The following is a 22,658-nucleotide window of genomic DNA, read 5'->3' on the forward strand; positions in this document are numbered from 1 at the left end:
AGGTAGCTGGGGACTCTGTCCCACAGGTTGCTGACAAATGAAGTCCCTACTTCAGATTAAGAAGTTATGTACTCACCATAACGTTCCATCTGAGTAGGTGGCTTCATTTCTCTGCAACCATCCCCCCCTCCTTCCCCCTGGCCTTCAAAATGGATCTATGTAGATTGTTTATTGGAATACCCTTTTTGGGTATCTATAGAGGGGCAAACTTGATCTGAGGTCATGGATGGTTGGCAGGGGATTATGGGTGAGGGGAGGAGCTAGGAGCTCGGATCCATTAGCTATGAAACAAGTTGCCGGCTCGGATCCAATATCGGATCCAAGACCCACAGGTTGCAGACAAATGAAGCCACCTACTCAGATGGAACGTTATGGTGAGTACATAACTTCTTATTCTTGTGGGAAGCAAATACCTCATAAGGATTTCCACTCCTATTGTATTCCATGCCTAGGCCCTGACCACGATGTCACTGGTTGTCGGTTGTAGGTTTAACAAGCGCACTATTAAACGTCGGTTTGATTTTGCCCGACATTATTTTGGTAGAAAATTCAATTACACCATGCCGTCGGAAATTCCGATGACCGCAATGTATAAAAAGCGCAAGGACAAGGACAGGCATCCGAGGCCCAAAACTGACGACGAGGCCTCTTCTAGGCCGGTCGCCGGTTCTCCGGTTTTCAGCAAGGCGCATACACAGCCCCTGATGACCACTTCCACAGAACCACAGACCGCATCCGTATCCCACGTGGAGCTGGCTGGGCCTTCGGACGCACTAGGCCTTCAGCTTACCAATCCTACACCTACTGAAGGAATCGAAGTAGCTGGGCAATCCACAGCTACAGAGGGTGTTTTCAGACCTACCCACTTAACCATAAAACCCTCTGTTAAGTCTAAGCCCCCCTTAAAAGCAAAGAAACAGACACAACTCTCTCCAGAACAGGCTTCCATGCCTAAGAAACAAATGCTAAAAATGGCCGAGGACCTAATCACCCTGATCAGGGGGTCCCATCTCCCTCCTGATAAAAGGCCCAGACAGGATGCAGACTATGAATCTTCTGACCAGGTGTCCATTTCCTCTGACTCTTCCTCGAACTTAGGATATTCTTTACCCCCTTATGAGGATTCTGATGCTGAGGAATCTATTCCGTCAGCCTCTCCGCCTGAGGATTACTCCTTTGGGGAGACCTTGCATACCATGAGGGAGCATTTCCATTGGGAAGGTCAGGATTATTCAGAATCCAAGAAAAGGCTCAGTGACTTCCTTTTGTTGCCTCAACACAGACCCCTTGCTATCCCACCAGTTCTTGACATTGTGGATGATGTCTACACTGAATCCAGTTTGAACCCTGACTCCTTACCTCCAGCCCCAGTTAAACCAGATATATATTACAGAGTCCCTGACTCTCACAAGTTTCTGTACAAAAGCCCTGTTGCTGACCCTGAAACTATTTCTCAGGGACCCAAAGGGATTAAGGCTTCATCAGCAAAAAACCCTGTTCCCTCTGACAGAGATTCCAGAGCTTTAGACAGATGGGGAAAGAAGGTATATACGTCTGCAACTTTAGCAATGAGAGCCTTGAATTGCCAGTTTCACATGCTAAAATACCAGCAATTTTTGATGTCTCAGTTGAAACAAAAGATGCTTCCAGATTCAGATCCTCCTAACTTAAAAGAAATGCAGGATTTATTGCATGCTGCTGAACAAATGGGAAAACATACTTTGCAATGTGGGTTTGACCCCTTAGAGGCCTTCTGTAGAGCAGCAGTTACAGGCTCTGTCATTAGAAGACATGCTTGGTTAAAAGAACATACATTACCAGATCATGTTAAGGTAAAATTACTGGATGCACCTTTGCAGCAGGATGTGCTGTTTGGAGTTAAGGCAGAGGAGGTATTAAAGAAGATGGAGGATAAGGCAAAATCTATGCAAATGGTGAAATATTTCTTACAGGTTCAGCCTCCTCGTTTTAGCAGAAATTGGCCAACAAAGAATTGGTCCTTTCCAGTCACAGACAGACCTCAAAGGGGCAGATACAGACATCCAAGAGGTAGAGGTCAGACACAAGGCCCATACAGGCCTTGACAGTGGGGCACACCAGGCCAGAAAGAAGGAGAAGACAGGCCTCAATCTTATAAAAAACAGACTCAATGACTTTCCACTACATCTGCCAAACAGCTCTCTCTTGGCAGCCCCCTTAGGAGGAAAACTGGCACTTTTCTATCACAACTGGCATTGCATCACCAAAGACAAATGGATTCTCAACATTGTATCTCAAGGTTACAGGTTCCATTTTCACACCCTGCCAAGGCTAAAAGGAATGCCAAATCTGCCACCAAATCAATGGACAGAGGCTCAAAGACAAATTACAGCACTCATGGACATGAGAGCTATTCAAAAGGTACCACCACAGGAACAAGGACAAGGATTTTACTCAAGACTCTTTCTGGTTCCCAGAAAGGACAAAGCCTGGAGATCCATTCTGGACCTTTCTACACTAAACACTTACCTGGATGTACCGAAATTCAAGCTGTTGACACTACAGCAGCTTCTTCCCATGCTGGGCAAGAAAGCTTGGCTCGTGACATTGGACCTCAAAGAGGCATACCTGCATGTTCCTATCAGACAAAACTGCAGAAGATACCTCAGGTTTCTAGCTGGTTCAATGCATTATCAATTCTCTGCACTGCCCTTTGGCTTATCTACTGCGCCCAGGGTCTTCACAAAGTGCCTGGAACCAGTAATTGCATTTTGCAGGCAAAAAGGAATTCAAATTTATCCATACCTGGACGACTGCCTGATTCAAGCAGAGAACAAGGACATTCTACTAAAGGATGTGGCGTACGTAAAAAAGTTATTAAGTTGCCTGGGGTACACAGTAAACGAAAAGAAATCAAAACTCGTGCCCTCACAACAGATAATATTCCTGGGTGCCAGCTTGAACACAACGGCCCAGATGGCTTATCTCATGCCAGACAAGCAAGGACAACTGACTCAATATTTTCAATTAATGGCAACAAAGACCCAACTCCCTGCAAGAAAAATTCTGCAGGCCTTGGGCTACATGGCATCTTGCATACTACTAATTCCATATGCCAGACTGCATATGAGGAAACTACAATGGTACCTAAAGAGCGTATGGTCTCAACACTGTCAAAGTTTGGAAACAGTTATACCACTAATTTCTTGCCTACTGCAGGAGTTTTGGTGGTGGGCACAAGCTTGTCACCTCAACAAGGGACAGCCTTTCACTCAACCCACAGCCAGGCAAACACTGACAACAGATGCATCGGATTACGCCTGGAGAGCACACATGGCAGGAAAATGTATCCAGGGCAAGTGGCCCACAGAGCAAAGACATCTCCACATCAATCAAAAAGAGATGCTGGCTGTACAAAATGCTGTTATAGCTTTCAAGGACCTACTGCATCCAGGGCAATTACTACTAAAGACAGACAACACCACAGTTATGTGGTACATAAACAAGCAAGGGGGCACACACTCCTACCCCCTCTGCAGACAAGCCATGACCTTGTGGAACACAGCTCTAAACTACCAAGTTCATCTGCAAGCACAATTCCTGCCAGGAGAGAAAAACACACTGGCAGACGACCTAAGCAAAAACATTATGGACCCACACGAATGGGAATTGAACCCACAAATATTCAGAATGATAACACAAAAATGGTGGAACCCGGGCATAGATCTGTTTGCTTCCCCAAAGAACTGCCAATTACAGAAATTCTGCACAAGGAGCTACCATCCACAAGCATGGAAAGTGGATGCCCTCTCATTCAGCTGGAAAAAGCTACAAGTATACGCCTTCCCTCCTTTACCTCTCCTTCCAAAGGTACTCATAAAAGCCAGGCTGGAAGAGCCAAAAATTATTCTGATTGCACCAGACTGGCCACACCAGCACTGGTACCCAATCTTAAAGAACTTAACACAAGAACCACCCTAGATTTTGCCTCAAATCCCACAGCTGCTGACACAGCACAACAATCAGATACTTCACTGCCAGCTAAAGACCTTAATTCTAGCTGCATGGAAAATTCCTTAGCCAAGAAAGCAATGCCTCTCTCCAAAGCTGTTATGGATGTCATTCTGGAGGCCAGAAGGCTAGCACCAGGAAAGCATACTCGGATAAATGGAAGAGATTATGTGCCTGGAACCAAGCACACAACCTTGACCCTCTTGTCCCAAACATTCCTCAGATACTGCAATACTTAACTAAGATGCTGGACAAGGGCCTCTCTTTTTCATCCATCAAGATCCACGCCTCAGCTATCTCTGCTCATTACAACACGGATCCACCAATTTTTTCTAATCCTTTGTTCAAACAATACCTCAGAGGGGCTAAAAACATAAGACTGCCCCGGAGAGCACCCACACTAACTTGGGACCTCAACTTTGTTTTGGAAAAATTTACTTTACCTCCTTTTGAGCCAACTAACACAGCAGAATTAAAATACATCTCTTGGAAAACTGCTCTGCTACTGGCAATAACATCAGCACGAAGAGTTTCAGAATTACAGGCACTAATGGCAGTGGAACCTTTCCTCATCTTCCACCAGGACAGGGTGTCTTTACAAACTAACCCTACGTTTATGCCAAAGGTGGTATCAAGTGTGGCGCTAAACCAAACTATTCACTTGCCAACTTTCTATCCAAAACCACAGAACAAAGGGGAGAGACTACTGCATTATTTGGACATTCACGGACAGTTACGCTTCTACTTGGACAAAACCAAAGCTTTCAAAAAATTTGAACAATTATTGGTAGCATATGCTGCAGGCACACAGGGAAAAGCCATTTCAAAGCAGACTATTTCAAAATGGATAGGACACTGCATACGTTTCTGCTATACCAACCATGGGAAACGTGTACCTAGCAGCATCAGATCTCACTGCACCAGGGCAACAGCCACTTCAACTGCCTGCCTCAGAGGAGTACTTACCAAGGATATTTTGGAAGCAGCCACATGGAGTTCTGTGCATACTTTCACCAAACATTACCATTTGCCTTTATACTCCAAATCCAGAGCTGGCTTCACCACTGCTGTACTGCAGGGCCTTATAGCCACCCCTAATGTTTTATAGATCCAGCCTCCCTACCTCAGCTTTGGGACTCCACCCAAGTGTGATGACTGCAGCAGTGTAACATGATGAACATAGTACAGTTTTGTACCTACCATAAATGTAGATGTGCGAGTGTAAACACTGCTGCAGTCCAGGTTACCCTCCCTTCTTCCCCTCTTACTTTCTGGTACTTACCTAGGGCATCTACCCTTTATTTCCTATGGGGAGTATTTGCTGGTAACTAAAAATGGTTGTTTGTTTTGCCTTTGTATTTTTTACTAGCAATTTGAATTGCCTACCTATTTGGGGGCACCTGACATCTGGGGCAAGAAAAACTGAAGAAAATGGCGTCGGCTGCATCCTTTATACCCCTGTCGCACTGACGTCAGGAAGGAGGTGACAGCAACCGACGCTGGACCAAGACTTTGGAACTCTGGCCGACTGCAGGACCGCCTGACGGCAGGATAACCCAAGTGTGATGACTACAGCAGTGTTTACACTCGAACATCTACATTTATGGTAGGTACAAAACTGTACTTTCTTCCTAAATATATCACAAAATTGACTAACATCACTTGCATATGTATGCACCCAAACATATAGAATCTCAAGCTGACAGCTTGGATGTTCATCGTGCATACAGCTGCAGTCATAACAGATGGGTTATCCTGCCGTCAGGCGGGTCCTCGGTCGGCCGAATTCCAAAGTCTAGGTCCGGCGTCGGTTGTCGTCGCTTCCTCTCTGACGTCAGTGCGGCAGGGGTATAAAAGAGGCAGCCGACACCATTTTCTTCAGTCTTTCTTGCCGCGCGGTGCCCGAAGCAGAAGCAGTTCGCAAGTGCCGGTCGGCCAGCTCCTGAGATTTATGAAAGTATTTCAGCCGAAGTCTTCTTGAAAGCTAAGTACCCGTTAGAAACTTTTCTTGCCTCAGACCGATGTCAGACAAAGTTAATAATTGCATTTCATGTGGGAAGCAAATACCGCAAAAGGATATACACTCTTACTGTATACCTTGCTTAGGCCCATACCACGATGTCTCGGCCTGCCATTTTTGTGCTAGATTCAACAAACGCACTATTAAGCATCGGGCGGAGTTCGCCCTTCACTTTTTTGGCAAAAAATTTAATTATATTATGTCGTCGGATACTCCGACTCCAGTTTTGAGCAAAAAACGCAAAGATAAGGACCGGCATACGAGGTCCGCACCACCTACTGATACCACGCTAAGGCCAACTACCGGTTCTCCGGTACTCAGCGGCCCTCGCAGCCCTGAGTACCGATGACAATGCATTACCGGTGTCTTCAGTACCCGAGGTCGCAGGCTCCTCGGCCCCCATTCCTACTACAGATACCGACGCCACTCCTGGCGGAGAAACTCAGAATTTAGACAGGCCTGCCATTTCTCAAGGGGTCTTCAGGCCTTCCTCCTTCTCTATTAAAGCCTTCACTAAATCTAAAACAGCCATGAAAACCAAAAAACAGGTTCCTCAGACACCCTCTCAAGGCACCATACCTAAAAAACAGATGCTTAAAATGGCTGAGGATTTGATTACTCTTATCAGGGGTTCTCAACCCCCCTCTGACAAAAGGCCCAGATTAGAGGAAGACTACCCTTCCTCAGATCAAGCTTCTATTACCTCAGAACTATCTGAGGACCAGGATTGTGCCTATTCTCCATTCGAAGACTCTGATGCAGAGGAGTCTATTCCCTCGGTCTCCCCCCCTGAGGACTTCTCTTTTGGGGAAACCCTGCATACATTGAGGGAACACTTTCACTGGGAAGGCCAAGATTACTCAGATTCCAAGAAAAGGCTCAGGGAATTTCTTCTGCTCCCCCAGCATAGGCCTCTGGCTATCCCTCCTGTTTTAGATATATTGGATGATGTGTACACAGAGGCCAGCCTTAATCCTGATTCTTTGCCTCCAGCTCCAGTATTACCGGGTTCCTGATTCTCACCAGTTCCTATATAAAAGCCATACTGCTGACCCAGAAACTATTTCACAGGATCCCAAGGGAATTAAGGCCTCTACTGCTAAAAACCCATTACCTTCAGAGAGAGATTCCAGATCTTTAGAAAGGTGGGGGGAAAAGGTGTACACCTCAGCCACTTTAACCATGAGGGCATTAAGCTGTCAGTTCCATATGTTAAAGTATCAACAGTTTTTGATATCTCAGCTGAAAAACAAAATGACACAACCAGAACAACCAGATTTAAAAGAGTTGCAGGATTTGTTGCATGGTGCAGAGCAAGTGGGTAAACATACCTTGCAGTGTGGTTTTGATGCTTTAGAGGCCTCATGTAGAGCTGCTGTTACAGGGTCTGTTATACGTAGGCATGCTTGGCTCAAAGAGCAAACCTTACCAGATCATGTCAAAGTTAAATTATTAGATGCACCTCTTCAAAAAGATGTATTGTTTGGTGTTAAAGCAGAGGAGGTGCTAAAAAAATGGAGGAAAAAGCGAAATCAATGCAAACAGTGAAAGATTTCTTACAGGTACAGCCTCCACGTTTCAGCAGAAACTGGCCTTCAAAAAATTGGTCCTTTCCAGCCATGGACAGACCTTAAAGGGGCAGATACAGGCATCCAAGGGGTAGAGGGCAACCTCAAGGATCTTTCAGAGCCAGACAGTGGCAAGCACCAGCCCCAAGAGGTGGAGAAGATAGATCACAGTCTTTTAGAAAACAGACACAATGACTTCCCCCTACACCTGCCAAGCAAAGCTTTAATGGCAGCACCTTTGGGCGGAAAACTGACATTATTCTCAAAAAATTGGCATATTGTTACAAAAGACACATGGATTCTGGACATTATAGACAGAGGCTACAGGTTCCACTTTCACACCCATCCAAAAAAGAGAGACATGCCAAACCTGCCACAAAATCAAAGGGCAGAGGCACAAAAACAAATTTCAGCTCTCATGGACATGAAAGCAATTCAAGAGGTACCTGCAAAAGAACAAGGTCAAGGGTTTTATTCCAGACTATTCCTGGTACCAAGGAAAGACGGGTTTTATTCCAGACTATTCCTGGTACCAAGGAAAGACAAAGATTGGAGACCTATCTTAGACCTATCCATCCTAAACACATATCTACAGGTGCCAAAATTCAAGATGCTCACATTACAGCAGCTTCTTCCCGTGCTGGGCAAGGAGTCTTGGCTGGTAACATTGGACCTCAAGGAGGCATACCTGCATGTCCCTATCAGACAAGATTGCAGAACATACCTCAGATTTCTTGCAAGTTCAACCCATTACCAATTCTCTGCATTGCCCTTTGGCTTATCTACTGCACCCAGAGTGTTTACGAAATGCCTGGCATCAGTAATCGCCTTCTGCAGACTACAAGGTATACAAATTTACCCATATCTGGACGACTGCCTGATCCAAGCGGACAGCAAGGACATACTACTGCAGCACCTGGCATTTGTAATAAAACTGTTGAACTTCCTGGGATACACAGTCAGCAAAAAGAAATCAAAACTAATACCCTCTCAACAAATAATTTTCCTGGGTGCCAACTTGGATACAACCACCCAGATGGCCTACCTCACGCCAGACAAGCAAGGGCAACTGTCTCAATACTTCAGAAAAATGGCAACTTACACCAGGCTAACTGCAAGGAAAGTCCTGCAGGCTCTGGGATTCATGGCATCTTGCATCCTACTTATCCCATGTGCAAAGCTGCATATGAGGAAACTTCAATGGTACCTAAAAAACGTATGGTCTCAACACAGCCACAGCTTGGAAGCAATTATACCACTCATTCCATGCCTTCAAAAGGAATTTATGTGGTGGGCTCAAGCTTGCCAAAGAAACACAGGTCTTCCTTTCTGTGTACCTCAAGCAACTCAAATAATCACAACAGACGCCTCATACTACGCCTGGGGAGCACACTTGACAAATCAGTGCATTCAGGGAAATTGGGCACGAAAAGAGAAGCTCCTTCACATCAACCAAAAGGAAATGCTAGCCGTACAAAAGGCTATTATGACCTTCAAAGATCTTCTGCATCCAGGCCAGCTATTGATAAGGACAGACAACACCACAGTGATGTGGTACATAAACAAACAGGGGGGAACTCATTCATACCCCCTGTGCAGGCAAGCCATGACCCTATGGAACACAGCACTGGAATTGAAAATTCAACTACAGGCACAATTTCTGCCAAGGAAGGAAAACACACTGGCAGACAACCTAAGCAGAACTATGACAGATCCACACGAATGGAAGTTGCATCCTCAAATTTTCACAAAGATAACTCAGGCATGGGGACAGCCAGACATAGATCTCTTTGCTACCCACAGAAATTGCCAGTTGAAAAAATTTTGTTCAAGGACCTATCATCCACAGGCCTGGAAAGTGGACGCACTTTCCTTCAATTGGGCAACATTGACAGTCTATGCCTTCCCGCCTCTTCCTCTGCCGCCCAAAGTTCTATTGAAAGCCAGAGCAGAGAGGCCGAAAATGATTCTCATTGCTCCAGACTGGCCAAGGCAACACTGGTATCCGCTCCTGAAGAGCCTGACACATTCCCCACCATGGATCCTACCTCTAGTCCCTCTTCTGTTGTCCCAGCACAACTACAAAACTCTTCACAGCCAACTCAAAACTCTAAATCTAGCTGCATGGAGAATTCCTTGATTTCCCAACAGTTTCTCCTCTCCAAGGTAGTGCAGGATGTCATCTTGGAGGCCAGAAGACCTTCTACTAGAAAGGCCTACTCCGCCAAATGGAAACGATTTTGTGCCTGGAATCAAAAGAAGGGACAGAATCCTTGGGTAATAAATATACCTCAAATTTTACAGTACCTAGCTGAGATGTTAAACAATTGACTTTCCTTCTCCTCCATCAAGATCCACGCTTCAGCCATTTCTCACAATACAACACAGATCCTCCTTTATTCTCTCATCCTCTCTTAAGGCAGTTCCTCAGAGGGGCAAAGAATATTAAACCCCCAAGGAAACTACCAGTCCCTGCTTGGGACCTCAACTTCATATTGGAAAAGCTGACCCTTCCTCCCTTCGAGCCAGCTTCTTCATCAGAGTTACAGTACTTGTCATGGAAAACAGCCTTTCTTCTGGCTATCACCTCAGCTCGCAGGGTTTCGGAGCTACATGGCTGTGCAACCATTCATCATTTTCCATCAGGACAGAGTTTCCTTACGAACCAACCCTACCTTTATGCCAAAGGTAGTATCCAGTGTAGCTTTGAATCAGACTATCCACTTACCTACCTTTTATCCTAATCCACAAAACAAATGGGAAAGACTACTACATTCCTTGGACATTCACAGACAACTTCGTTATTATTTGGACAGGACAAAGCCATTCAGGAAATCTGAGCAACTCTTTGTGTCCTATGCTGCAGGTGCTCAAGGAAAGGCTATTTCCAAACAGACAATTTCAAAATGGATAGCCCACTGCATACACTTTTGTTACTCATTTCATGGAAAAACTGTGCCTGCATGCATCAGATCCCACTCCACCAGAGCCACAGCTACCTCTACAGCCTTCCTCAGGGGGTCCCTACCAAGGATATTTTGGAAGCAGCCACCTGGAGTTCAGTGCACACTTTCTCCAAGCACTATCACCTTCCACTGTACTCTAAATCTAGAGCGGGCTTTGCCACAGCAGTCCTGCAGGGCATCCTAGCCCCTCCTAGTTCCACTTAGTGCCTTCCACCCTTACTTAGCTTTGGGATTCTACCCATCTGTTATGACTGCAGCTGTATGCACGATGAACATAGTACAGTTTTGTACCTACCATAAATGTAGATGTTCGAGTGCTCATACAGCTGCAGTCCAGGTTTCCCTCCCTCCAACCCCTCTTAGGACAGGCCTTATGATAAACCCTTTTCATTAAACCTTTTGGGGTACTCTTTTATGGTGTATTTGCTTGCAACTACTGTTTTTGATTTATCAACATTGCATTTTTGCATAGCATTATGTTTGCCTTCCTTCTGGGGGCACCTGACATCTGGGGAAAGAAAAACTGAAGAAAATGGCGTTGGCTGCCTCTTTTATACCCCTGCCGCACTGACGTCAGGGAGGAAGCGACGACAACCGACGCCGGACCTAGACTTTGGAATTCGGCCGACCGAGGACCCGCCTGACGGCAGGATAACCCATCTGTTATGACTGCAGCTGTATGAGCACTCGAACATCTACATTTATGGTAGGTGCAAAACTGTACTTTCTTCCACCTCCAGTAATTGCCATGCAAAATAATCTATCCTTCCCTGTACGTAACATTCTTCTGGCTTCCCATAAACCATCCACCAGGAAACTTTATCTCCGCAAGTGGAAAAGATTCATAATTTGATCTTGAGAGAAGGGAATATACCCCCTTTTCAGCTTCACTTACTTCGGTACTTGACTACTTATCAAACCTCCTGCATTCAGGAGCAGTATTTTTAGTTCATCATCAATGATGACTCCTAGTAGTTTGGTATGATTATCTGGTAGGATTGTAGTGTTGTTGAGAGATGTTATGACAAAGGAGGATTTGTGGTGAGAGAGAGAGTGGGGAAGAAAAAGTCGTTTTTTTTTTTTTAGGGTTTAGAATGAGTAGGTTGTCTGAAAGCCATTGTTCAGTGGTTAGTAGAGCTTGTTGGGTTTGGGTGTGTAGATCAGGGATGATGTTAGAAATAGACATAAGTGCGGAGTCGTCAGCATACTGAATAAGGGAAAATTCTTTACAAGAGGTGTGCAGATCGTTAGTGAAGATGTTAAATAGGGGTCCTAAGATGGAGCCTTGGTGTACCCCAGTGGAGATAGGAAGAAAGGGAGAGCAGGATGAGAGCCATTTGACAGATTGTTCTCTGCCAGATAAGTAGCTAGAGAACCAGTTGAGTGTGTCTGTGTGTGTGTGTGTGTGGGGAGGAGGGTAGGTGAAGTTTGGTTAGTAGAATAGGGTTAAAGACAGTATCAAAAGCTTTGGAAAGGTCAAGGAAGAGGCAGGAAATGAGTTTGTTGTTATCTAAGGCTTCAGCAATGGTGTGTGTGAAGGAGAGGATTGCAGTGGTAATGCTATGATGGGGACGAAAGCCGTGTTGAGTAGGGGTAAGTAAGTTGTGGTTGAGGAGATGTTTGAGAAGTTGGGTGTGAATACATTTTTCTAGCAGTTTGGAGAGTGGGGGATAGAACAGCGATGGGTTGATAGTTGGAAGGGTCAGTGGAATTCCCACCTTTGTGCAGGGGGATTGTATAGAAAGATTTCCATAGAGGTAGGGTCAGTAGATTCTAGAATAGATCTATTTATTAGTATGGTTATGGGATAGGCAATTGAGTCAGCAACGAATTTCAGAAAGGAGGGAGGTAGGTTGCCTGTGGAAGGAGAGCACAGTTTGAGCTTGTGCAGTAGAGACTTGATATAAGCTTAGGAACTGGCTCAAAGTAGAATAAAGGTGTGTTTTGGGGATTTGGAGGGTTGGGTATAGTAGTAGAGTTAGAATTGGTGGTTACAAGATTTTGGATGGAGGAGATAAGGTGTTTATTTAGCCATTTTCTCAGAGGATGTGTTAGGGTAGGGGGAGGGAGTGGTGGGCCTTCCAGGATATAGGATGTTGTTAATAGTTGACCAATATTTGCGAGGGTTTGATTTGTTGTTGAGCTGAGAGGAGGTGTAGTATGTCTTTTTGTCATTTATAATTTGTTTTTTTGGCTAGGTTTCTCAGCTGTCTATATTATATGAGGAGAGGTGGCTGTTGTGATTTAGTCCAGGCTTTTCAAGTACTATTTCTTTGTTTCATAAGGGACTTAGTTTCTTTGGTAAGTCATGGGGCATGTTTAGATTTGACTCTGATCTTCCTGGCGGGTGCTAGGGAGTCTAATATACTCAAGAAGATGTTATTAAAAGTAGTTACTGCATCATTCAGGGGGAGCTGTCGAAGAATGGACCAGTCTATACTTTGGAGGATGGAGATGAACTGGGATACATTGAAACTAGATAGTTTTCGACAGTCTTTGATTAGATGGGGTATAGTGGTATGAGAGTTTTGCCTTAAGATGGAGATAGGGAGATGGTTACTGAGAGAATCTGCTAGGGTGGATGGATTGTGATATTGGTGGGGGGCATTGGTGAGGATCCAGTCTATGGTGGAGCTAGATGTGGAGTTCTTGGAGAAGTGAGTGGAGGAAGAGATAAGTTGGTGGAAGCCATGTAGGTGGATACAATGTTGGGGAGAGTCAGTGGAGAGTTTAGACCAGTCTATGTTGACATCGCCGAATATAAGGGTCTCATAAGGTATATTGTCAGAAAACCAGGATAGGATATTTTGAAGAATAGGTAGATTGTTACCAGGAGGTATGTAGATGGCGGCAATTGCAAGTTTTATGTGAGCATTGAGATGGCAGTTAAGGATTATGAGCTCTGCAGGGAGGAAGTCTGGAGATGGGGAAGGGTATGGTGAGAGGTTAAAGTTGTTAGAGTAAAGGATGGCTATGCCACCCCCTTTTTTGGGTTGGTCTATCAGAATGGAAAATGTTATAGCCAGGGGGAAGAATTTCATTGTTTGAGATTTGAGGCTTAAGCCAAGTTTCAGATAGGGAAAGGATGCGGGGGGTATTATGAGCTATCCATGAGTGAAGTTCAGTGATCTTATTTCTTAGGCTCTGGATGTTAAGGGAGTGTATAGTTAAGTATTTGGATGGAGAGGGTTTTTCTGACTGAGGTTGGTTAGCCTTCGAAGAATCCAGAGGAGACCGTGATGGGGAGGTTTTGGTGGGAGAGAAGGGAGGGAGAGAAGAGGAGGGGCCAGGGTTAGCATGGATGTCACCATCACATAGTAGATTGGTAATGAGAGGAAGGTGTGCTGTGGGGTTGAAGTGGAATTTGAGTAGTTTTGATTTTGCCTTCTGTGAATGTTTAAGAATTTGTAGAAAGGATAGTTTATGTAAGCTTGAGGTAGGGATATTAAAGAGGTTAGGGGAGATATAGAGAGATGAAGTAGATGTAGGGGAATTGTATGATTGAGATGTAGGGGAGCATAGGTATGGGTTAGGGAGGTGTATATGATAGGAGGTACTGATTGAGAGTAAATAGAGTAGTATAGATGGTAGCAGTAGATATTGCATGTTAGGGGAAGGGGTATATTAGGTAGGGAGTAAGTGGGAGGAGAATATGATGTAGAGGAATTTATGATAATATGCTTACCAGGGATAGACTGGTAGGAGTGGAAGTGGGAGGGAATTGGAGTTTTATTTGCTAGTTGTACAGGAAGGGGAGGGATAGATAGGTATAAAGGAAATTGTCATAGGGGTGGGTGAGAATGGGGGTAGGGGAGCAAATTGAGCCGGAGCGGGGCTACACCTGCAAGGAAGGACTCAAAAAACAATCAGGGAAAGCAGGACAGATATGAGAGAAGGAGAGATAGGGGTTATTAGGTAAGAACAGGGGTATCTGGGCTGAAGATGGAGTAGGAATGTATGGGTTAGGCACCTTTAGTGAAGCAGCAGGAGAGTAGTATATATAGGTTCATAGGATAGTACTAGGCTAACTGCCCTTGCAAGCCATTGTAAGCCTAGCCAATTATCCCTTGTGAGACTCAAACCCTGCACCTTGTGTTTGTAAGACAAGCACCTTAACCATTAGGCCACCCTCCCATAGGTTAGTACTAGGCTAACTGCCCTTGTGGGCCATTTTAAGCTTAGCCAATTACCCCATGTGAGAATCAAACCTTGCACCGTGTATATGTAAGGTAAACACATTAACCATTATGTCACAGTCCCATAACGAGGGAAGAAAGTATTGGCAACAGAGGCAACTTTGTTAGAGAGAAACAGAGTGTGTTTGGTAATCAGGTGTGGGCAATTCAATTTAGGGGTGGCTATATGCAGAGGAGTAAAAAGATTAGAGGGAGGTGGGGAAAGAGATCGAAAGTCTGGTATGAAGAAGGAGAGGACTTCAGCGTGTGGTCACCAGGTGAGATGCAGCCACCACAGGGGTAAATACAAGATAGTTGTTAGCAAACATCTTACACAAGTGAAGTGTACATACTTGGGTTGTGTCACACTAGAGAGGGGTATACACAGAGGTTTTTGGCCGATTGGTAAGTTCCAACTAATGTTGGGCCAGTGGGAGGCAAGGATGCACAGATGGCTTGACTATACTGAAAAAAAATGAGACAAGGTAAGAGTTAGGGGAGGAAGGGAGGTAAAACAGTTGGAGCACAGGAGATAAGACTAGGTGTTATGGAGTTCGATATGAGGTTGTTTATCTGTTTGAATATATAGGGTGTAGGGGTAGTACAGTGTGTGAGAGTTAGGTCACTGAAAATGTTGGTGTACACTTTAATATTATAAAGTGAAGGGAAATAGGTTCAAAGTGAATGCAGGATAGGTCAGTTGATTGCAGGGTAAGGTTGGGGGATAGGTGAGCAGTAGTAAAAGGTGTTGTAACTACCTAGGGCAGTGCAGTAAAAAGCAGTACAATAAATTGAATGAATAGCTTTAACAAAGATATACAACAGATAAGTATACACAAACAGCAGTATTTCACATAGGATGGAGGTGCCACAGGGACTACCGTATACAAGTTAGTCCTAGGCTAAGTAGAAAGCACAGATTTAGAATTGGTAGCTTAAGTTAGCAACAAATCATCAAGCAGCAGGCATGGGCAATACATACAATTGGTAACATTGACTGGAGAAAATCAGAAATCTTATTCTGAGTAAGAGTAGTAAAAGTATGGTAGTTTTGTTATGTTTCTTTCTTTTTTAAGTTTAAAAGAAACGCATTTAACATCCTAAAAAAGGGGAGTGGACGAACATTATTGACAGCTGCAGCAAACAACAGATAGATAATGTGCATTAACTGGGGGAGGGGGGAGCCATTACAAAAGAGTAGTGAGGGAATAAGAGCAGGAGTAGTGTTCCAGCACGTGGTAAAAAAAACACCAGGAGCACTTTCACTGGGGCTTGTAGCTGCATTGAAAACGTGTGTTAGCCAGCATTACAGGGAAACATAAGTAGGGGTGTAAAAATGGTAGTCTACTGAGTACAAATTTCTACTCTCACAGCAGGAGTTTATAACTGCTTAGAAGGTGTAGTGCACATTACGTGGAGAGAAGCAAAAGTCAATATAACTGTATCACTAAGTGGCTTCTTGGGCACATATGCTAGAGAAAGGAAATATTTGCAGCCATAAGCAAAAAAGGACAAGAGATATTTAGAAGAGGGAAATAAATGCAGATAGCTGTGTCTTTGAGTGAATCCACTGACTTTTAAGCTAAATGCAGACACTCATATTACGTAGGAATAAGGTAGAAAGGTAGTAGGGGAAGGGTACCCAAAGGCAAAACACTTAAAGTAGCATTCAGCACTGATCCATTAGTCGGAGACACAGTTAACTAATTCAAGCCTTCGGTCGTTGCTATAACATCAACGCTTCCAAAATTACATTGCAGAACACACTTTAAAATCTGTTCAAAGCTATTACCTCAGCAAGGCGAATATCTGAACTACAGGCCTTGTGCATAAAATGTCATCAGATGGTTTTCCATAAAGACAGAGTATCACTTCGGACTAATACCACCTTCTTACCCAAAGTTATTTTGGATTTGACTATTAATCAAATGATTGATATGCCAGTCATCTTTCCAAAATTTTCTAACAAAGGAGAATACTCCCTACATTTACTTGATGTGCATAGGAAATTACGATTCTACTTGGACAAGACTACATCACTATGAAAATCTGGCCAATTATTCGTATCCGTCTCAGGACCAAAACTGGGAAAAATCTGTTTCCAAAGTGACTCTATTTAAATGGTTGAGAGATTACATTTGTTTTACCTATCAACAAAACAAAGCTCTTCTACCAACTAAGGTCAAAGCGCATTCAATCAGATCAGTTGCGACATCTGTTGCCTTCCATGCAAGAGCTTCCATGGATGACATTTGTGCAGCAGCAACGTGGGCAACCCCTCATACCTTTATCACTCATTAAAAATTGGATTTGGTCTCCAGGGGGAGAGCTTCCTTTGGTTCAGTGGTGATCATGAGTAACCTTCCATAAGGCCTTCCAGGAAATTAGGTAGCTCGGGACTCTGCCCCATCAGTAATGAATGAAGATTAACAACATCAGATAAAGAAGTTATGTTCTTACCGTAACATTCCATCTGTGTTGATCTTCATTCATTCATTCATTACCTCCCACCTGCCATCCCCCTCCGAAAGACTCCTAGAGGTTCGGATTTGGTCCTACCTTAATGATAGGGAATTTGCTCAGATAAAGCCTCCGTTTTTTTCTTCTTCTTTCTTAGGGCAAACTCGATCCGAGGTCTTTGAGAGAGAGACACTATGGGTAGGCTTAGCTCGAGAGTTTTTTTGGCTGGCGTGAGCTTGTTATAACGGCCGGCTCTGTTCCCAGGATGGAACCGAAACCCATCAGTAATGAATGATTGAAGATCAGCAACACAGATGGAACGTTATGGTAAGAACATAACTTCTTTGTATTGCGCCATTTAAGTGTCAGGCTGAAAAGCAAAACCAGTGCCTTGTCATAACATGTTAGAAATTATCCTGGCCATAGTTTTAATTTTATGGTGCTTGAAGTATTGAGTGAAGATATGAGAATATGGGATCTCTGCAATTTTACTGAGATTGTGGAAACTCGCTGGATTACTGATTTGCAGGCTGATAAGTTGCTGGACTAAATGCAGTGTTCCCTTTAAAACCTTTATTGAAAGGGCAGAGCCTGAGGAAGTAGACTTTGATTGGCTAAGCCTTTGTTTAAATTTGATGAGCAAAGTTTTGTACAACAGGATCTGATTGAAGGCATTCTTGCCTAAAGCGCCTATCCAGTTACTTTAAGCTGAATTTACATTTCACTGTGTTTTTGCACTTGCTGATTTTTAGTATTAAATAGTTTTAAACCTCTCCATGGTGGACAAGCTTTGCTTTGTTTCTGCTTTTAAGTTTTAGATTGGCAAGCTGCTTTTAACTGTCTGTGGTGAGTTTTTACCTGAATTCTTTCTGGTTATGGTATTCAGTAACAGTATGCCATTTTGCCTTTTTGGCATCAGAGCACTGCTCTTCAGGTAATCTGACTGTGTGATGTTCATATCATTCACCTTTACCTAACAAATGCCAGTCCTAAGATCTGGCTATATTGCTTAAGTGGTTCACTCAGTTAAGGTTATGTATTGACCTTAATAAAATAAGGCAATGTTCTTTGACATTATCAAGCCCACTTAGTGTAGTAAGGTAAGAAGTTTAACTCCCCCAACATGACTTATTGTCACTGCTGTAGAACTCTGGTAGAATGACTTGGTTAGACTCTACCTTATACTTCATGAGGTTCCTACATCAAGTTCAGCAGATACTTTGCACGTGGCATGAATTGGCTATTTCCCACAAAAGTCTGTTGCATTGCAAAGGATTTTGATACACAAGCTATCACCTCATTTTAGAAACAGTCCTCTATTCTCACCTCTTCTTGCATAATACTAACCCATTTCTTTTTAGTAAATTCATTTTAGCTTTGTTCTGAGTTTCCCCAAGTCTGGAGGTGTGTAAGATAGGAAAGCACAAAAATTTCCATTTTGAAGTTAGTGGGGTTTTAATTGTACGGTAGTTCAGATTGCTGATAGTGTTATATATTTTTTTATATCCTCTAGGTGAACAAATCCTTTAAATTGTATGTGCTCACATTGTAAGTAGTGCTGTCATACTTTTCTGCATTGCTTTCTTTCTCAAGTGCTGTCTCTGTTTTGTTCCACTTTTATGTTAGATGGTACTTGTTTTGAAGTGCACTTAATTTTTCCCCCATAAGTTTGTTATTCAGGTGAGTAAAATTAGATCTACTTTCTTACAGTCCTGCTCCACTAAATACTACTGGATTACTTTCTGATGTTAGTATTCTAAAAGACAATTGCCTACATATGAAATCAAATAATATCCATTTAAAATCTTACTTTTTTAGCTGCCTATTATGCTTAGGATGCTTACGGTCCAACACCCTTTTTTATTTCCTAAATGTAACCAGTTGTTTATGGTTTTCTTTAGAAGAAAAAAAAATCACAGAATAAAACTGGATAGAAAGCAGGAGTTTTTATTTCTTTTTGCTGTTCTGATTTTTGATTGTAGAAAGTAAAATCTGTTATCGGTCAGGATAATTTTATTTCCAGCTGCAGCCAAGAGATATCTGGCATAAAATCTCCTTGTTTGGTCTTTTCTGACATACTGAGTTGAATTCATGCTTATACTTTTTTAATGCAGGAATTCTTTGCTGGGCTGCGTAATCTGTTCAGAATGAGAATGCAGGATGTATGTTTCTAATGCTTTGTCAGGGACTAAGAAATGTAATTTGTATTTGAAGTGGTTGCCTTGGTATTTATTTTCTTCTCTTATGATAGTTATTGTTCTACACCAAGTGTCTGTTTTCACCCTTCAGACCCAACCAGTAACCCAGGATGTGCTAAGTTTTATTTCTTCTCTTAGCAGCTCAAAGTTAAAAGTTAGTGCTGTCTGTAATGGGTTTGAATCCAAAGACTTTTATTCTGCTTATATTCTCCTGTCTTTTCAAGTCTTGCATATGGCTAGTATCTCTCCAGTGTTCCTAATTTTGGCTAAAAAATGCTGTACCTCCTAAAAATGGATTTTTTTTTTTTGCAAAAAGGTATTGAATTTAAATCAGAAAAATAGCAATCATTACAGTTAGATATTTATTTTACTTAAGAAAAAATGTTAACTTGCACCCTCTTTTTCTGTCAACTTTCTTAGTAGAACCAATATTTAAAAGCTATCCTTAATTTTTGAGACATTTCTTTCTTTGTTTTTTGTTTTGTCCCTACTTCAGGAGGTAATCAGGTGGGAGTTGTGAAGGCTACTGAAGTACATTTTAGAAGACATCTGAATATTTGTGTTTGTAATGATATTTCGTAATGTCACCAATCATAATTTTGGTATCTTTTCCCTTTAAGATTTTGTGAATCCCCCACTAGTGACCTGGAGATGCGAAATGGTAGAGGTCGTAGCAAGCGGATGCGTCCACTTATCAACATCCCTGTGAGTGAGAACAGTGTTACTCCAGACATGAAGAATTCCATCAACAAAACAAGAACAGCAGCAAATAGCAAAGGGCGTCGTGGCAGCCAGAACTCTTCTGATCGCCGTACACCTCCTAACAGTACAGCAGAAGACGTTAAAGCCAGCCCTTCTTTGGTGAATAAGCGCAAAAATAAAGCTGCTTCTGACATGGAACCAAATTCTAGCTCTGAGGACTGCAAGGGAAGCAAGCGTGTGCGTACAAATTCAAACAGCAGTGCCCCTCAGCTTGGAGCACTCAAAGTGGAGCCTTCTGTACTTGACAGAAATTGCCCTTCCCCCATACTTATTGACTGTCCTCATCCAAATTGTAAAAAGAAATACAAGCACATTAATGGACTTCGATACCACCAGGCTCATGCCCATACTGATGAGGAATGTAAATTGGAAGGGGATGTGGACAGTGAGTATGGTGAAGATTCTCTGCTCCCTTCAGAAACTGGTAGCTGCAATGGTGCTGTGATCTCTCAGAAGGACTCTGTGTCACCAGGCAGATGTGTGACACCCAAAGTGCGAGCCTTGGAGGTACACAGTCCTTCACCCTCAGCAAAATGTAGCACTAAGAATTTAGCCAAGAAGAAGGTTTTGGAGGGGGATACTGATTCAGGGGGAATATTTAATGAAGGTTCTGATGAAGGACCCTGCTTAGCAGATGATACTAGTAATGATGGTGAAGATTCACTGGGAGTCCTTTTACTGGAAAAGGATCAGTCGAAGAAAATGGGTGGTGCAAAACCAGAGAAACTTCTTCAAAAATCATTAAAAGCTGCTCGACCCATTGCACCAGCTATCCCACCCCATCCTATGTATATCCCAACCGCCACTTTCACAACTGCAAGCCCGGGTTCCTCTTCTGGTTTGACCACCACTGTGGTTCAGCCAATGCCCAAAAGTCCACAACTCAAGCCTATCCAACCAAAACCCACTGTGATGGGAGAACCATCCACTGTCAATCCAGCACTAACCCCAACAAAAGAAAAGAAGAAGAAAGAAAAGAAGAAAAAGGAAACTAAAGACATGGAAGGTCTCATCCCACAAGTGAAAGGTGCCAAACCTGAGGATGGAAGAAGTCCCTTTAGGGACACTTCTGGTGACCTTAACATTAAAAGTGAGACACTCCTGAATGGTAGTTCTGACTCGCATCATAGCCGTTTAGCAAGTATGAAAGCTGAGGCAGACAAGATATATAGCTTTACTGATAATGCTCCAAGCCCATCTATTGGGGTGTCAAGTAGGCTGGAAGCAGGTAACTTGGGACAGCCAATGACCCCCCTGCATATTGCAACACAGAATGGAGCTGACAGTGGATCTGTGAAAACTAACAGCCCTGCCTACTCAGATATTTCTGATGCTGGGGAGGATGGAGAAGGGAAATCAGACAGTCTAAAGACTAAAGATTCTGAGCAAGTGGGTAAAGAGGGTGCCAAAAAAGCTCTCTTCCCTTCCCAAACTCCAAATAAAGAATCTCCCTACTACCCAAGTTTTGAATCATATTACTCTCCCAGCTATGCACAACCCAGCCCTGGAGGCACAAACTCTGCTGTTCAGCAAGGAGGTGATGTCCAGGCCACAAAAGTCAGAAAGGAGGAAGAACAGGACAGTACAGAAGTGAAAGTCAAAACTGACATTTCAGATGACAAAAAGGTAGACATTGGGAATTCCAGTCAGCAGCCTTCGGTAATTCAACAGCGTTCTAATGCTTACATGCAATCCCTGTATTACAATCAATATGCTTATGTGCCGCCGTACAGCTACAGTGAGCAGGGCTACCATGCACACTTAATGAGTAACCCTGCCTACCGGCAGCAGTATGAGGAACAGCAGAAACAAAGACAGGTTTTAGAACAGCATCAACAACACCCTCAACAGCAGCACCACCAGCCACAACCACAGCAGCACCAGCAACAGCAACATCACCAACAGCAGCAGCAGCAGCAACAACAGCACCACCACCAACAGCAAAGAGGCATGGACAAAAAGCTTGAGCTTGGGATGAAAGACAGGGAGGTGGGTATCAGGGAAGAATGGAAGCAGAAGGCCTCAGTGCCTCCCACCCTTACTAAAGCTCCAAGTCTCACAGATTTGGCTAAACCCATTGCTGCCAAACCCAAAGACTCTTCAACTGAGCTAGCCAAATCTGTTATAATACCCAAGCTGGACGATCCTGCCAAAGGTCATGCTCAGCAGTCTGAGGGACTGAAGTCTAAACACAGTGAGTGTGTTCATTTGGGTAAAGAAACATCTGAAGTAAAACTGGGAGTAGAATCTGCCAGACAGACAGGAATTGATCCAGCAATGTGGTACAGACAGGTAAAACACTTAGCGTAGCTAAGTTATGATTATATGCTTTGCTGCTGGTGTCCTCAGTATGTTTAACTAGGCCATGTTTGCTGTTAGAATGAAATGTATTTTAGGAGTAATGCTTCCATATGTTTACATTCTGTATTGTATGATTTAATGTTCACTTTTAAGAATTGCAATTTTTTTTAAATACAGGAGAGTTACGTTTTAATACATATAACTGTAATAAGCACATT

General features: G+C 43.3%; 1 protein-coding gene across 2 annotated transcripts in view; it reads left to right on the plus strand.

The window, feature by feature from the left end:
- Positions 1-22,658, plus strand: part of ZNF609 (zinc finger protein 609) — a 701,843-nt gene that overhangs the window by 290,976 nt on the left and 388,209 nt on the right. For both annotated transcript variants that reach the window (XM_044077491.1, XM_044077492.1), the window contains exon 3: positions 19,998-22,431. In XM_044077491.1, coding sequence (XP_043933426.1) covers positions 19,998-22,431 — 2,434 coding nt within the window. The remainder of the gene's footprint in view (positions 1-19,997; positions 22,432-22,658) is intronic.

The sequence above is a fragment of the Protopterus annectens genome, chromosome 7.part0, assembly GCF_019279795.1.
Source record: "Protopterus annectens isolate FY-2018-M chromosome 7.part0, PAN1.0, whole genome shotgun sequence".
In the NCBI taxonomy this organism is placed as follows: domain Eukaryota; kingdom Metazoa; phylum Chordata; order Ceratodontiformes; family Protopteridae; genus Protopterus; species Protopterus annectens.